Below are 18,043 nucleotides of genomic sequence, written 5' to 3'. Positions count from 1 at the left end.
ATCTGTTATTCCGAAAGATTTAACTGAGTTTAGGTTGCTGACTTGGCTGAAACAAACTGCTGGCTGGTGATTGATGCTGTGAATGAAATAAGCATTCTCTTTCTGTTGGGTTTTCTCCAGGGAATTAAATGAAACTCTTTGTGATTTTTTTTTCTTAATATGATGTGAAGAGTTAACTCGTGTACAGTGGAGGAAAAAAAAACGACAAAGAAATGGATTCAAAAAATGTCTTTCTGCTCTGTGTTTGGCAGCACACTTGGGACTTGATTTGCATATGTATGACCCTGCGGCCTCTCAGCGACACTGGAAACAGCAGGAACTGAGGGACATGAGTAAACTGTGGACAGGCTCTCTTTATTCAGATGCTAAATATCCTTTTAAATTTTCTGGGCTGCCTCTCTTCAACCCTTCTCTGCAAACAAATGAGGACGAATGGTTCACCTCGAAAGCTTGCTCAGTTTCATTGATAATTTTTCCTCAGAGGGCTTGGTAAGCAGTTCAGGGATTTTGACAATCTACCTAGTTTTTTTTTTTTCTTCTTCTTCTTCTTCTTCTTTAGGTTAAATATGATGGCAGTTTGCTGCTGTGTACCTTATTAGTTTAGTGCAATAAGGTGCAGGACCTCAGATGTACTTTTGAGAAGCAGTTCCCCAAAATGTTGGTTTCTTACTTATGTTGCCTTCCCATCTTGGACACTTTCCCCGCACCCCCTGAGTGAAATTTCACTTTTAAATGTGAAGTGTTCAAGTGGATCACATGAACTTCTTGGCTTGAAATTGTCATTTATCGAAAATATAGAATGTGACGGACAACGTTTGCCAGCCTCTTGTAGTGCTGGTTGATGGGATGTTGAAGCGGTTTTCCTGCAGTGGGAGAACATTTTTCAAATGTTTTGATAAGGGCTAGATGATGTGGCCTAAATTTAGCACCACTATATAGTTTGCATTTATTTGCAATGTACAATAGCTACTGCAAAAATGTAAATCTTGAAATTCAGATCCGTTTCATGTTTAGTCTCTGTTGGGACTGAAGTGTGAAGGTTACAAACTGAAGAAGGGAGTAGCTGAAGCTCAGAGCTCTGGTCATTGATATTTTTTTTCTTTTACATGTTGGCATTTATTTCATGCTGTTCTGCAGGAAGTTGGGTTGGGTTGAGTTCTTCTTGAATACAACTTCACAGGAAGTGAGGTCCATCCCTTTTCTGGTGATCCTCTCTTCAGTAGGCGTAAGCGTGTCGGAGCACAGAAGGACCGTAGAACTGTGGGTGGTCTCTGGCTCGTCATCTGATCACTGCTGCTTCACTGCTCCCACCGATATCCATTTACGTTCTCATTGCATCATAGATATTTTGAATAAGTGACAAAACAAAGAATTATGTGAGCTTTATTGGTGTAATTAGAAATTCATGTCATATTGGGGTCTTTTCTTGCTGTGGCAGATGGCGTTTGATTGATTGTGAGGTAAGGAGATGTCATATGTTATAGTTTTATGATAATCATAAGACTTGATAAGCTTGAAAATTTACTAAAGAATGTATAAAAAATAAATATTTTGAAATGCAATGGAAAAGGCTAGATCTGCTGATTAGTTTCTTTTCTTAGAATCCATCCTTTATTCTGCCATACAAAATTAAGACAAATGGTTCAGAGATTTTTTTCTTCTCTTTTTTCTCAAACGCAAACAGCGATTCCAATAATAATCAAACAAATATATATTATAACTAAAAGAGTTCTGTAGTGAGCAGGTTTTGCTGCTGTCGGCAGTTTTATTTAGTACAGACAACTTCAGGATTGGATCATTTTAATAAGATTTTTTTTATTTGTAAACTTTCACATTGATGAAAGCTGAAAGCGCTGAGCACTTAATTAGTCAGTGCTTGTATCGCCAACCAAAATATAAAATGTTTTTATATTTTACTATAATTACTAAAGTCCGTCTCTTTAGTAATTTGTACGTTTTTTTTGTTTGTTTTTTTACTTTTTTTACCGCTTGTACAAAAGAAAAGGTCCAAATTAGACCACAAATCTTGTTTAAGAAAATTTTACAGACCATTCTTCCCTATGTAATCAGACAGCAGATTTGCAATAACACAAATCTGCTGTCTGATTTGTTTTACCTCGTTTTTTTTTTTATGTTCTCAAATTGAGAACATAAAATTTGAGAACATCTTTAAGGATTTTTTTTTAAATCTTACAAGGTAGAAAGGAATGTTTTGTATCAACTTCCTCTGTTTTGCTGCTGATGATGTGGACTCAGATAAAGGCCTCCCCAGGTTTCACAATCAGTAAACTTTGCTTTTTGAGTACAAAGTTCAGCCTTTTTGTGTATTCCTCTCTGCCCCTCTAAAAGTTGTGGTTATGACTGTGCTCTGATTTTGGCACATTTATCACCAAAAAACCCAATTATGTTCTTCAGAATTGCATATTAAATATTTTTTTACATTTGACTGCTCTACATATATATATATATATATATATATATATATATATATATATATATATATATATATATATATATATATATATATATATTGTAATAAACCCCAATGACTCAACTGCTTGATTATGTCAAATTGCTCCATTTTGAGTTGCAGATAAGTCATTGCTCTCAGTTACGAACATCGCTCCATGGTATTTTTTGAGGCGCTGTGAGTTTGCATTAAAGCCAGTTGAAAGATTGTCAGTTTGAGCCCTTGCTCGGCCACGTCTCAGAGTGTCCTTTGGCGAGAAAACAAACCCCTCGCTGACCTCAAAATGATTATCGGAGGGAAAAACTCTTGCGTAGTTGAACTTCGCCTTCACAGGATTTAAATAGTTTACTCCAAACATATAGAGAATGTAGGTTTTTGTGGTGCCGTTTGGATTCCATTTCTACATATTTCTATTAAAGATAGTACAATTTCAGGGTGCTATCATTATTAAGAAGAACGTTAACTGGAGGCAATTTATTTTTCTTTCTGATGTTTTAGTCTTAGTAATCCAGCTGTCTGGTTGCTGTTGTAGTCTGGGTTGTGTGCCTGGCCTACTTTCGACTGTGTCGGTTGTTTGGATATGAAAGCATCAAACAGATTAAGCCAAACTCTTAAGATTTTCAGGCAGTCACTAGGATATCTTCAACAGTACCAAAGAACCCAACATAAAAGTCAGTTGGCGGTCATTGACAGTATTTTAACCGAATCACTAAAAGGTGATGGCTGTGTTTGTAAATTGATACAGCTTGGGTCAAATGTCATCCACATTTGTTGTAAGACACCATAAAAATGGACCAAATCTGTTATTCTAAAGTCATTTTGAATCAGTATGCATCAGAGGAGGATCACCTCCCCACACATGAGGAAACTGATCATTTCTTGGCTTTGTGAAAGGCATCATTTAATAAATGTAATAAAAAATGATTTCCTTTGTCTCATGGAAAAGGCCTCACTTCTCATTGGCAACATTATACTGAAGCTTTACTTCAGTGCTGACATAGGGGAGCCAGAAAAGCTTGGACAGCATGTGTTCCTCGTCTCACGTTTTTGTACTTTATGTGCTGCATGAAAGTGGTTTTGTGCTGGCAGAGATTTTTCATTACTTCTTAGCAAATGTGATGCATCAGAGGGGCTGTAAACAGCATTGCCTGGCTGCTTGCAAAGAGTACAAAGGGTTTTCTTTATGTGAAATGTTAGATAATCTAACGTAGCCACAGGGCTGAGATGCAAGTGCAGTCATTCACCATTTTCCAACACATGACCGCCTGCTGACGACGTCCACAATAAATGTTAGAATTAATACTAAGAAGAATACTTTGGGATTTTGTGTTTGTATTTAGGCACACAGATGAACACAGGTTCATCTCACTGAATAAGGATATCTTTATAGATTTTAAAGGAAAACTTGATGTTGTATCTCGTCCAAAAGTTATTGCTGATGCTGAAAGCTGTGGGCAGGACGTATCTGATGTTGCAGACTTTGTTCCAGGACTTCTGATGAAACCTCTGACTGAAGATGCTCTGTTATAAAATAGTGTCAGCAATTTCTCCGTAAACTAGAATATAACATCAGACCACTTGAAAACCTATTACACGAAGATGTGGCATTGTGCAGTCTGTTTCTTCAGTAGTAGGTTGGGGCTCCTTTTATATGAGTTACTGCATCAATGCTGTGAGTCATGGAGGTGATCAGCCTGTTGCTCTGCTGAAGAAATAAGAAAACCCAAATTTCTTTTATAACCGTCTTCAGCTCATCTACATTGTTTGGTCTGGTGTTCTTTCGCCAATGCCCTGTAGATTTTCTGCAGGGTTTACGTCAGGCTAATCTCCTGTCCAATCAAACGACATTATGAATGATGAATGGACCTAACATCATAATTCTCTATGCTACTGTTAACTCAATAGCTTATGTTTTTTTTTAATTCTTTTTTTAGTCTCATGCTTTCTCCTGCCATCAGTACCCTTTGATGCAGCACTCCCTGAACTCTTTTATTTTCCATTCATTTTTAATGGTGTTACCTGAGGTCATGTTTTGTGAAAATGAATTTTGTGTTTTCATTTGCTGGGAGTCAAAAACATTCTAAATATGTCACTCTGTGTGAACTATATCAGCATAAACGTCACATTTTGATTACTGAAACAAGAACATTTTTTGATGATCAAATTTACTGAGATGCAACAGTTGTGCTCAACTGTTGCATCTCAGTAAAGGTTTTGTTTGTTTTCACAATTCTCTTAAACATATAGTAAAACGTGTTGTATGTATCATGTAGTGTGCTAAGTTGCTTGATCTTATTCTATAGTTCGGTAAATATGAGAATCTGTCATTTACTTCCAGCTTGTAAGCAGTTTATTTCACTCAGGTTTACATTTAGCTCAGAAGATTTTTCTCTGTAATCACACTGCTAGTACAACTGGTTCTGTTCCTCTGTGTTTGAGTTGAGAACATCAGTCCATGCTGCAGCAGTGTGTTCACACTGTATCGCTAGGAGGCCCCAATAACATTCAGAACTGCTTTGTTCTTATCATAACCCCGGCAGCTGGCTTGACTCGGCATTCCCACCTGACACTGGCGGATGCTGTTCTCCATGTGTATTTTGTACTTTTAAAAAAATTTTTCTTCTTAGACTGAAGCGCTAAAAGTAGAGTTGTGAGAATGTGTATGCACAAACTGAGAAGTGATGCGCTACCCAGCAAGAACCAGGCTTGTAATTATCTTTTTTTATTTATTTGTTGTGTAGCTTTATGCCAGTATATAGAGGATACTAAATTCAGAGATGGGGCCAGAGGAAAATTGGCGAGGTCAAACGAAGGTAACCGTTCCCACCACACACACTGCTTTTTTTTTCTTCTCCCTCTCCCAACCAGAGCTTAGCTTTGACCCCCTTTAACCTTCAACCTTGATGCACCTTGTTATCACCCACCTGTCCCCCTTCTGCATCCCCTCCTTTTTTTTTTTTTTTTTGAAACCCCCACAGTCTGGGATGGATTTTTTTCCTTTCCTGTTTTGTGCACCCCTAATTTCTCCCCCCCTGGTTTCGTGTCCCTCCTCTCCTCCAGTAGCAGCTGAACGAGGAGCTGATGTCTGACAATCACCGCTTCTGTATCTCGCAAACACATCCAGTGTCGCCTGCACTGGCATCGCTTGGTCAATGTTTATTCTCCCCCACCTACCCCCCCTTACACTCTGAATGACTTTTCAGTGCTGCCTTGGTGTGTGCATCACTTCTGCTTTATTCTGGGTCTAAATCAACTCAACTTGTGCTTCTCTGACTGATTTACTCTGTGTCCCTCTGTACTGCCATTAAAGCTGTCGTGAAGCATTTAGATCCACAAAGTTTCACTTTTCACAAGATGCAGCTGGTAATTTGTTTACTTTTTCGGGCACAGGATGCAGATGGCAGCTTTACATGATGCAATACAAACTTCCTCTAAAGACAAACGTATTGATTTTTTTTTTTCTCTTTCCCTTGGTGATGCGCCTGGCACTTAAAGCTTGCTTCTGAGTAAACTGCAGCTTTTTTCCCCCAGTGTCTGCATGTGATAAACCAACTAACTAATTTCATACTTGTCTGTTTTTGTTTTTGTTTTGTTTTTTTGCGTTTCTCTGTCCTTTTGACTTCCAGGTGAGAATTTTGAGCAGAGTCCGTTGCGGAGAACTTTTAAATCCAAAGTCCTAGCACATTATCCTGACAATGTTGAGTGGAATCCATTCGACCAGGATGCAGTTGGCATGGTATGATTTTTTTGTGTTTGACAAACATGTAATGATTGTTCACAGTAAAAACACATAATCTTACCAAAGTATTGTAAGTAAGTAAGTAAATTTTGTCGTATCTCAAGTGTACCAACATATTTCCAGTAGAAACTAGACCAAAATGCTTGGTATGATTTTGTGTTTTTGCAGTGTTGCTAAGGTTAAGTATTATTTCCCACATTATCTCTGATTTCTTTTCTGCACCTCCTCTTCCAGCTCTGCATGCCGAAGGGTCTGTCCTTCAGGACGCAGGTTGACTCCAGAGAGCCGCAGTTCCACTCGTTCATCATCACCAGAGAGGACGGCTCGCGGACCTACGGCTTCGCCCTCACTTTCTTCGAGGAGGTGACCAGCAAGCAGATATGCAGTGCAATGCAGACTCTTTACCACATGCACAACGCAGAGCAGTACGACATCTTGCACACCCAAACAACCCCGCACGGACCGGAGGACCAGCGCCTCCCGCAGCCCCGCCCTGTGCTCCATGCCGCTCCGGCCATCTCCCGTCTGCAGCGCTTCAACTCGTACGACATCAGCCGCGACACGCTGTACGTGTCCAAATGCATCTGCCTGATCACGCCCATGGCTTTTGCCCAGGCCTGCAGAAAGGTGCTGGAGCAACTTCACCAGGCCGTCACGTCCCCCCAAGCTCCCCCGCTCCCGCTGGAGAGCTACATCTACAACATTCTGTATGAGGTGCCTCTCCCGCCATCGGGGCGTTCACTCAAGTTCTCGGGCGTCTACGGTCCTGTTGTGTGCCAGAGGCCAAGCACGTCCGAGCTCCCGCTCTTTGACTTTGCCATCAGTGAAATGTTCAATCTGCTCGGAGTGGAGAACGTTCTACAGCTGTTCACCTGCGCCCTGCTTGAGCTGCAGATCCTCCTCTACTCACAGCGTGAGTCTCACTCTCCTGTTTCATTCAGTTCTTTCATACATCTTTTAAACAGTCGTGCGAGATTTGCAGTACATATGACTGGTTAACAATGCAACCAACATTAAACTAATTAATATGCTAATATTCTGAAGTATACTTCAGAAAACTAAAACTTCTCTTGATATGAAAACGGGGAAAGAAAAGCTACGAATGAAGATCTAATAGTTTTTAAGTTTATCTTGTAAGCAGAGGTCTCTGTGGCTGATAGATCCACTCTTATCTGTGTGTAGTTAGCCTCCCAAAAGTATTCACACCCTTGGAACTTTTTCACACAGCAACTAGAAGCTTAAATATCTTGATTCAGTTTGTATGAGATAGACCAATTTTTAATTACAAATAACAAAAAACCTTTGAAGTTGAATTCTAAGAAAATAAAATATTGGAATCTTTGAACTTCATCCTCTGTGTTCAATACACCTTCTGAAAATGGGAAGAGTGTGTCACAGCTGCACACCTATCAATACATAAAGGTCGACAAGCCAAAGGTTCAGTGGAGTAGTTTGGATCCAAGGAAATGAAAGTATTATTCTGGCCCAGTCAAAGTCCAGAAATTCAATTGAGAATTGATGGGAAGATGAGAGTAGATGCTCACAGGCATGTCTCAGTCTATCTAAGATAAGATAATTTATTAGTCTCCTAAAGGAGAAATGTGTCTAGGAATATAAGAACAACACATCCAAAAAGGACAATAGCAATAAATAAATACGCAAAAGCAAAAATGCATAAAAACACAAATGTCATATTGGCAGTACATCCCCATAACCATTTCCATTCACATATAATACATCCTTTACACGCTACTCTCGATCACCATCTGGGCCTCCTATCACTCTGTCCTCTCGTCTGCCAGATCTGAATGATCATAAGCTGTTTTACGAAGAAGAACGGGTCAAAGTTTGGTCTCCAGATGTGCGCAGCCATTGCGTGTTACTCACACATCCAAGCTGCAGCCTGGGGATCTTCCGGCAACAAGAAAATTAGCTACGCGCTTGAATAATTATCCTGAAGATAGAGATGCTTTGCAAATACAGAAACAATCAGAAGTGGTTGGAAGCAGATCTACACATCATAAGCCTGATCAAGAATAGAAATTAAACACTTTGTGTGTGGGTGTGTGTGTTATGGGTAAAACCTTGTAATGTTTTCTCTGTGAAGCTCGTTGTGTGGGGAACGAGCAACGGAGACAAGGAGACAAGGAGACATGCCTCCTGTTCACTTAAGCGGGCATACCCTCTATACAACCCCCTTTTTTTCTAATCTTTTTTTTTATTGAAAGCTATGTATTATTCCTCTTACTTTACATTTAGACACCACTTTTGTGTTGGTTTACCACATAAAATTCTAATAAAATGTACACAAGCTGATTTTGATGAAGGGTACTGTAAGTCACTTTGGAGCAGTTTCGTTCTTACCCTGTCTCACATGGAAAGGAAGCGAAATTATGTCTCTGAAGCCTGGGACAGACTTCAGGGAAACCTTAAGCTGACAGAGTGCAGGTGTTGGTTTCTACAGCTGGCGGACTGCTTTGCATGCTCTTCTTTCACAGTATTAACCACGTCAAGCAATCGTTCTCATCCATGACGAACTCAGAACGTCTGGATCGACAAAACTTTCACAATTAAATTAAAAAAGTATGTCATTCATCTTGAGACTTAAGTGTTGTAATGCCACAATATATCTTTATGTATTTCTTTTTGCTTTTGAATTTGCAGGAATCAGATTTCTATTTGTAATGATTTTATGAACAAAATTAGTCCTTGGAATTATGGAGAGCTGATCCCAGTCCACACTTATTTATCAACAGTTTAACTCTTGCGTTGCCTCATGAACAGAGGCTACATGTTTATTAAAGAAACTTTAGAGAAATTAGATCGCTAAAGGATGCTGGCTCTGGTGTCGCTACTGGATCCATTACAGTTGCGAGAGAGGCCAACGAGTGATTTACAAAACGGCGGGGGCTGAGAGGGAGAAGCTTTTAAAGGGGGAAAGCTGTCGTGTTGCCAGGCAACCCAGAGCCAGGGAAGGATGGTGATGATGCAGGATGATTATTATTGGTCGGGAGTGACATCATACCTCTCCTCAGCCCTGTGAGGCTCATCACTGCAGAACATGTGAAGGGTGTTGAGCCGCGTTGCAGCCTGGGGATCTTCCGGCGAGAAGAAAATTGGCTACGTGCTTGAATAATTACTCTGAGGAGAGAGATGTTCTGCGAACGCAGAAACAATCAGAAGCTGTTGTGTGTTGGGAATGGAGTCAGAAGCCTGATCAAGAGTAAAAATAACAACAAACACCTTTTTTTTGTTTGTTTTTGTTGTATGATGGGGGGGGGGGGACCTTGTCCTGTTTTCTGAGAAGCTCGTTGTGTGGGTTAGGAGCAACGGACAGGTCTTCATTTGTTTCTATTCCTGGGTATTTTCTGCCTGTATGTGATTCGTGCAGCTGAAAGTGACAGGATGGATTAGGAGAGAGCGTCTTGACGGGAAGATCTGACCCGACTAGGGATGTTTAACTTACACATCTATGCTCATTTCAGCCACAGCGATGAACATGACTACAGATGTTCTTCTGTCTGCACATTTGGAGTTTTCTGAAGCATGCAGGCTCCTGTTTTCTTTTTGATCATCTGCATGATTGTTTGGGAACGGGGTCATCATACTTTCCGGTTTCCAGAACAGAGGCCATTTAGCTACACACGAGTCCCTGTTTGTATGATGTTCATTTCTCCTGACATCTCTGAGGAGCGACAGGCTGATTGGACAGAATTATCCTGCGTTTCTCAAGGCCTGAGTATATCACCTTAGCGTTCTAATTCTTTTTTTTTTTCCCAATTAGAGAAAGATTAAAAAAAAAAAAACATCAAGTTGATCCATTTCTGCGGTTAAGGAAGCTGAGGTGTTGAAACTAATCCATTTGATGCTTTACAGTGTTTCCTGTCGCATCTGCACTGAGTGAGTAGTTAAAAGCAAACTCTTATCAGCCCTCATTTGGGTCAGCTGCAAAGTATTCGAGTCATGCAGCTTTTTAAGTAGTTTCTTGTTCTGATGGCCTACTTTAAAAGGGGATGGCTGATGTTAGTATTCTTGTCCCTATCCTGGGAAAGACGGCGTGCTTGAAGGGATGAGTGTTCCCCACTTATGGAGCAGCTCACAGCCAAATGTGGCCATGGCATTTATTCTGGCACCATAAGAGGAGAAGCAGTGCGGCTGCTGAATGCACAGTAGGTGTCGGCTGGGATTGAGCAGGAATGCAGATGAGGGACTGCACACATATTTGCTCACATGGCCATTGACTTAGGTGTGAAACCCTGAGCTGGGAGGAGTGTTGCAATGTGAAGTCACAGTGAAGGAATTTAAAGTTAGCCAGCAGGTCAGCTGGCTGCAGCTGTGTCACGCTTCAGTGTGTCTGTTCTCCTGGGGGCAAAGGGCACACACGCCTTACAGGAAGAAGAAACCAGAACTTGTGCCCAGCTTGTTAACAATCTGGAACATTTGGTTGGCAATAATAATGAATAGTAGAGACTCTGACTTATTCTACCCTAAAGGACAGTGTACTCGATGGCTGCCTGTAACTCACCTAATCCCTTAATTTAATTTTCTTTTGGTTGCTGATTTTTTTTTTGTAATCCCTTTGCTTTACATTTGTAAAAAAAAAAAAAAAAGTATTTTTTTTTTTCTTCCAAGATTTTCTTAATTTTCTCTTATTTGCGTAATCTACACCAGAGTGAAATAATGAAGTCATTAGCAGGACTCTGGAAAACTTCATTGCATACCAATAAGGAAATTCAGCCGTTTAATTCAGGTGTGTTTGACCAGGTACACCAGAGACAATCAGACCTGGAATTGAAGACCCATGATGCAGATATTGTCAGTCTGTCCTGAGGAGTAGCTCAGTCCAGTCATCATGATTCAGGAGTCAAGAGGTTGTGTGGTTATGATTGGCTATAGCAAAGATATGAATCAGGCTCTTCCTGGTCAATAACTATTTCAGGGTTTTTTTTCTTTTCTGTTTTTTTTTTCCTCTCAGGAAAGTGACGCATCAGGGAAAACTGCACTGCAAGTCCTTTGGCAGAGCAATTAGTTTTGAGTCACATAGAAAATTGCAATTTTTTTATTATTTTTTTCATTTTACTAAACCTCAAGTACTAAGTTGGATCAGCCGTACAGCCACACTCATTCAGTTGCTCAACAAAGACAGAAGCAACTTCCTGCCATGTCCTGTTTTTGCTCCTCAAAACTCCTGCTGCTCTAGGCTAATTTAAAACAGCCATCTTGTTTAAAAACAATTTCAAACACTTCTGTCATCAGTTTGTTTGGGCAAATAATAAATTAGCTGATTAAACTTTCTGATCGTCAGCTCATCAGCCTTATGATGTCCTTAGGCTTCTATTTTTTGTTGGACTTATTTTATATGAGAGCTTCATCATATTTAATTGGTAAATATATTAGTACATTTTAGTTAAAAATGTATGCATGTGGTCGATTTGGGTTTGGCTCAAATCAGACATGAAAACTGCCGCTAACTGTCCTCGATTGACCTCTGCTTTTTGTGAACCAGATTACCAGAGGCTGATGACGGTGGCGGAGAGCATCACAGCCTTGATGTTCCCCTTCCAGTGGCAGCATGTCTATGTTCCCATTCTGCCCGCTTCCCTCCTGCACTTCCTGGACGCTCCCGTACCGTATTTGATGGGCCTCCACTCCAACGGGCAGGATGACCGCACAAAGCTAGAGCTGCCACAGGAGGTACACAAAAAATAACATGCGCCCAAACACACGGTCATATCTAACAGTGTTTGAGTTTAATAAAAAATAGAAAGGTGTGCAAAGGAAGGCTTATTTTTCTGTGGATTTAAAAATAGAAGGCTGTCCTCACAGCTTCTCCTCTTCTCAACCCTCATCTGTCTTCTTTTTGAAGTTACTTTGAGGTATCTAGTTACTTGAGCTAATTGGACTCTGAGCCCATTTATATTTAACTTGCCTAGAGCATCAAGTATACCAGGATATTTCAAGCCAGTCAGCTTCCCAGCTTAGTTTTTCACCAGATGTCTCACTGTTTACACTCCTGCTTATTCATATAAGAGTTGAAGGCATAACCTAATGTCACAGATATAAATTCAGTTATAAGTTTCAACTCTGAAACCTTTAGCTCATGGCGTTTCAATTAACAAGAGGACTAGTTTAAATCATTATCAATTCAATGTGGGTTTTTCATGGTATTTCTAACTAAAATGATTTGTTTCCCCACGCCTAGGCTAACTTGTGTTTTGTGGACATTGATAATCACTTCATTGAACTGCCGGAGGAGTTGCCGCAGTTTCCCAACAAACTGGAGTTCATTCAGGAGATCTCCGAGGTTCTCATGTCGTTCGGCGTCTCTCCGGAGGGAAACATCCACTCCAGTGAGAGCCAGGGAAGATCCCGCTTCCGTTCTGTCGACATGGTCTCCGACAAGCGCAACGGCAACCTGGGGTCGCCCCTCACCTCCTACCTGCTCAGGGAGAACGAGACGATCGCCCGGCTGCAGGCGCTGGTCAAGAGAACAGGCGTGAGCCTGGAGAAGGTGAGAAGTGACGTCACCTAATGAATTAGAAATCGCCCGCTCAGATGCTCATTTAACATGTAGTGGGGGTTAATGTTTAATGGAGGAGTGACTCAACTAAAAGAACAGTACGACAGTCAAGTTACTTATTTAGCCAGTGGAAAATATATATAAACCATATATCAAGCAATAAGCCACTCCAGTACTTAATGTATTCAAATGTTGTTTTTTTATTTCATTAAAATATTTTAACAACTTTTAGCACTGCAGTCCTGCTTCATTGATTAATGTTCACACTCCTATTAGAGCAACACCAAATACATGATGCTTTTATCAATATTTACTTAAACCAGTTGGAGGTGAGAGATGATGCCAGCTGCAACAAAGATGCACGGACTCAATGCGATGAAGAAGAGCTGAAGATGCACCAGCTCAACATCCAAGTGCGCGAGGTCTTTGCCAACCGATTCACGCAGATGTTCGCCGATTACGAGGTGTTCGTCATCCAGCCGAGCCACGACAAAGAGTCCTGGTTCACCAATAGAGACCAGATGCAGAACTTTGACAAGGTGCGTTTTTTGTGGTGCAGTAAAAATGCAGAAACATTTAGATGGTGGGGTTTACACAAGCTCATAAATGCAGGGGCAAAAATGATTCAGTGACATGTAATTTTGAAACCTGCATGATTAGCACCATTTCATATCTTTGTGCAGGCCTCCTTCCTATCTGATCAACCAGAACCCTACCTGCCCTTCCTGTCACGTTTCCTGGAGACTCAGATGTTTGCCTCCTTCATCGATAGTAAGATTCTTTGTCATGACGATGAGGAGAAAGAACACACACTAAGGGTGTTCGATTCCCGTGTGGACAAGATCCGCATGCTGAACGTCCGTACTCCTACGCTGCGGACCTCCATGTACCAAAAATGCACCAACATCGAAGAAGCGGGTAAGAAGAGATCAGTTAGTTATCAGTTTAATATCAGTAATCCGTGTACGAGCGTGAGAATTTCTCGCCTCTTTGCAATGTAAGATTTTATGAATATAATTATGTAAATTGTAAAACTAGTTTAATATGAAGTCTACATTTCCAACCATCACAGATATTTGTTGTCATTCGCTGTCTTGTTTGCAGACGGGCCAATTAAAAAGCGCTTTGAAAAAACTGATTTTGTCGCTGCGGGACCACAAATCATTGGGCTGGAGAAAAACAAGACCAACCATCGTAATATTTGTTCTTGTCTGAAACATCCGTGGGTGGCAGGCAGCTCTTTAACTGTACTCAATTCATTCCATCTGTAAACTCAGAGGATGGGTCGGGCTCCTTTCTGATGCTGTATAAAAAATAGAAAACGAACTTCTGAAATGTCTTTGTTTTAATATATTAATATTATAGATGTTTGAATGTTGAAGGATTAACTTATTGATGATTTGTCCTTTTTGGGGTTACTGGATTACTTCTAACATATAATGAATGATGAAGTGCTTTTTATTTTTGGGAACTTGGCTTGTTTGCAACCTCAAACTCTTTACATTTCACTGATTTCAGGCTGTGTTCCTACACATTTTTTTTTTTCTCACTCTTTTCTGCTACAAGTCCTTTTCGCTAACTGACTGAAATATTCTTATTGACAGTGTGGGCGTGCTGTTGATCTGAAATCACTGTCGAACGCAGCAGTCATTTTACTTCCTTTGAGAGTAATGTCGATGCTCAGCTTTTGTTCTGATGCTTCTTCTGGTACTGTGGGTGTTGGGAGGAATTCTTTTTTTTTTTAATAAGATTTTCTTTGTTGACATGCCAACTTGTTGTTTTTACATTTTCAAATCTCTTTTTAAGATACAAGAATACAAAGAAAATCAAATAGTCGTAGACAGATGAATTGTGAGGAGAACAAAAGCAAAGAGAATTGCATTCACACAGTGAGACATTTGAAGTCAGGATAACAATATTTAATGTCTTTTGAATCTTTACTTGGATAATAGAAAAACTTAAAGCTTGTGTGCTAAGTTGATTCAGTATACAAAGAGTAATGCATTTCAAGTATTTTTTTTTAAATATGGCTTACAGAATGTTAAAAATCTAACATTATGAATTTCAGAAGATCACAATATTGTATTAGACAGCATATTAAAAAAATGCATATCGGATGCATACATGTACAGAACATGGACACACTTTTCAGTGAGTCAACTTTTCCGTAATACAATTTTTAAATTATTATTTTTAAGTCACAGTCAAAACATTTCAGACATCATTTTTGTGGAATAGAGTTATAAAAGTTCTACTTTATCAAGTAATTGTACTGACGTTAAAATTTAATTAGTACAAAGACTAAGCAATCTATAAAATAAGTTGCAGGATTTTAATTATAAATATGCAACAAATCCTCATTCGCAAACCAATTTAGCCCTCCAATCTAAATGCATGTTTTATTCATATCTGCAGAGAAAGCTATTGAGATGAGAGTGGCAAAGATTGACCACACCGCGCTGCACCCCCACCTGCTCGACATGAAGATTGGCCAGGGCCGCTACGAGCAGGGCTTCTTCCCCCGGCTGCAGTCGGACGTGCTCTCCACGGGGCCCACCAGCAACAAGTGAGCGTGCCTGAGCCGTTCTGCTCCTTTTGAAGTGACCTCTAAATCAGGTTGCCATTAAAAGCTAATCAAAGTGCTTTGTGCTGCAGATGGGCTAAGAGAAGTGCTCCGGCTCAGTGGAGGAGGAGAGACCGGCAGAAGCAACACGCTGAACACCTTTATCTGGACAATGACCAGAGAGAGGTGTGAGGCCCTCAAATGGGTTTCATAACTGGGTTTATTCAGTCTGTCTGCCTGAGCTCTGTTGAACTACTCTTTATGCCTGACTTCTTAACCTGCTTTATTTTTCACCTTTCTCCTGCCATCTTGTCTGCACTCCCGCCTCCTCTCACATATCTGCTTTTTTTCTTTCATTTTATAAATGTTTTCATTTATTTATTTATTTTTGTGTCTCTGTCTTTCTGCATTTCTTGCCCTCGCAATCTCGCACACTCTCAGCATGTAGAGTGTTTGTTTCCGGAGCCGCAGCTCCTGCTGTTTCTTGACTACTACTGGCTCTCGCAGTCCTTCAGGCCCTGTCTGAAGTCGGTGTCTGTGGACTTGGTATGTGATGGTAGACCACAGACCAGATGTGGAAGTCCACTCATATCTGCTTCTCTAACTTTCAGCAGCAGAGCTTTATCTGAACTTTTCATTTTAGTTACTATTGATATTTGTACCCCTTTTTTTTTTTTTTTTTTACTTCTTAAGCTTGTTTTTAAGATTTGTTGATCTTAAGTTTGATAGTCATGGAGTCTATTAACACAAGTATAGTAGCTATTGCACATTTTGTGTAAGATAAATATTAATACAACACCTGTAGGGTTTCCAGTGTAAAAGCTGGTTTTGAACTGATCCTGGTAAGTGTAATTGATTATTAGTTTCTAACATTTGCTTACTGAATTCTCACATCAGAAATACATCCAGGAAGCTCGAAACTTGGGCACCACCATCAGACAGCCTAAACTGTCCAACCTGTCGCCCTCTGTCATCGCTCAGACCAACTGGAAGTTTGTTGAAGGATTATTGAAAGAGTGCAGGAACAAGGTTTGTAATCTGTTGGCTTCCCATTTTTTCCACATATTTACCATTTCAATTATCTGTTATTTTCTTCAAAATCATTCAATAAAACCCTAAAGAATAAATACATTTATTTGATTATTACTTATTTAGCTCATATTGTAGGTTTTGTAAGTCCAAGTAAGCAGAGATTTATTCCTTTTCAAACTGTGAAATGTTTGTCAAATGTTTGTTCAGCTATGTTTTTGCTTGGATTTTTGTTTTGTTTTGAGTATATCCTTGGGTTTTACTGCTACACTTAAATGGATGTTGGTTTGAGGTTTAACAACAAACTCCTGGAATATTAGTTTGAATTCTCAGTATTGACATGAGTTTGTTCTTTTTTTATTTGTTTGTCTGAAGACAAAACGAATGCTGGTAGAGAAGATGGGTCGAGAGGCCGTGGAGTTGGGTCACGGCGAGGTTAGCATCACAGGTGTGGAGGAGAACACCTTGATTGCAAGCCTCTGTGACCTCCTGGAGAGGATCTGGAGTCACGGGCTGCAGGTTAAACAGGTCTGGAAAACATCACCATGGTCACAACGATCCAATAAGGAGAGATTACTAATTTTAAACAGGAAATGGATTTAATTGACTTTCTTCTTCTTCCAGGGGAAATCCGCCTTATGGTCCCACCTCCTGCATTACCAGGACAGCAAAGAGAAGAATGCCACTCCAGGCGGGTTGGGACCTCCAGGTAAGCGGTCTTGTCATTTCTCTTTAGGAGTCCAGTCAGCTTCGAGAATGGTGACGTTTTTCATAGGTGCGTTTACTTTCCTCCCAGGGTTCATTCATGACACGGAGCGGAGGAAATCTGATGGCGGTGGATCAGCCATGCCTCCGCTCAGGATCTCCCTGATCCAGGACATGAGGTGAGGAACATCCCGACAAGCGATTAATGCAATCCTCAATTCCGACACTTGTTGACCCAACTACTGATCACACTGGACAGATGTAAAGTTTGGAAGAATAATGCTGCCCCCTTGTGGTAGATGTTGAACTGGACCACAAAAGACAGCAGCATGTTTTCTGCCATAGCGATATGGAACAGTTTAATACAAGCTAACTATTGGATGTATTTTTAAACATAAACAGAGTTGGCAATTGTCAACAAAATATTAGAAATATCTGTGTGGGAAAAGGACAACAGTTTTCATTTTCAGTAAATGAAAAGTTAAGCCTAAATTATTAGAAATATATAGACTGCAACAAAGTATTGGCACTGATTTTTATTACTGGAGTCAATGAACTATGTCAAATATTTTAATGTACAAAATCAGTCCTGAGTCACATAAAGTATATTTTCAGAAGAATACACTTTTTTTAATGTTTTAAATGTGAATTATATTAAATGTTTTATGTTGCATCAACTTCCTAAACAGTTCCTTTTTTAAACTCGTGTTATAACAAAGGCATCAACAAATATTGTTGATAGAGCTGGCTAAAATGAGAAAACATCAAATCAATACATTTGTGTACATTAAAATGAAAAGGAATAAATAAATAGGGTTTAATATATTGATAGTGGGCGAAATCATCTACCAGGACATGTATAAATAAACACATAAATACAATTATGAAAATGTTCATTATAGCAAAAGTTTTTATTATAAAGTTTTACAATTAAACTTGGCTTTTTCTTAAGAGTTTGAAATGGAACCATGTGGCAAAATGTCCAAACTACAGCAAAGATAAAGAGGATGACATGTT

General features: G+C 39.9%; 1 protein-coding gene across 6 annotated transcripts in view; it reads left to right on the top strand.

Moving 5' to 3' along the window:
- Window positions 1-18,043, top strand: part of dennd5a (DENN/MADD domain containing 5A) — a 30,047-nt gene that overhangs the window by 4,242 nt on the left and 7,762 nt on the right. Inside the window, exons 2-16 of one of the 6 annotated variants that reach the window (XM_055036404.1) lie at window positions 5,212-5,283; window positions 6,097-6,206; window positions 6,444-7,122; window positions 11,716-11,903; window positions 12,412-12,720; window positions 13,053-13,268; window positions 13,413-13,647; window positions 13,834-13,923; window positions 15,145-15,295; window positions 15,385-15,478; window positions 15,734-15,838; window positions 16,190-16,321; window positions 16,697-16,849; window positions 16,946-17,030; window positions 17,118-17,205. In XM_055036404.1, coding sequence (XP_054892379.1) covers window positions 5,212-5,283; window positions 6,097-6,206; window positions 6,444-7,122; window positions 11,716-11,903; window positions 12,412-12,720; window positions 13,053-13,268; window positions 13,413-13,647; window positions 13,834-13,923; window positions 15,145-15,295; window positions 15,385-15,478; window positions 15,734-15,838; window positions 16,190-16,321; window positions 16,697-16,849; window positions 16,946-17,030; window positions 17,118-17,205 — 2,707 coding nt within the window. The remainder of the gene's footprint in view (window positions 1-5,211; window positions 5,284-6,096; window positions 6,207-6,443; window positions 7,123-11,715; window positions 11,904-12,411; window positions 12,721-13,052; window positions 13,269-13,412; window positions 13,648-13,833; window positions 13,924-15,144; window positions 15,296-15,384; window positions 15,479-15,733; window positions 15,839-16,189; window positions 16,322-16,696; window positions 16,850-16,945; window positions 17,031-17,117; window positions 17,206-18,043) is intronic. The other 5 variants (XM_055036405.1, XM_055036406.1, XM_055036407.1 and 2 more) reach the window with 5 other exon arrangements.

The sequence above is a fragment of the Poeciliopsis prolifica genome, unplaced genomic scaffold, assembly GCF_027474105.1.
Source record: "Poeciliopsis prolifica strain line A6 unplaced genomic scaffold, Auburn_PproV2 SCAFFOLD011, whole genome shotgun sequence".
Taxonomy (NCBI): domain Eukaryota; kingdom Metazoa; phylum Chordata; class Actinopteri; order Cyprinodontiformes; family Poeciliidae; genus Poeciliopsis; species Poeciliopsis prolifica.
The sequence above is the reverse complement of the archived record's forward strand: the minus strand, read 5'-3'. Positions and strand labels throughout refer to the sequence as shown.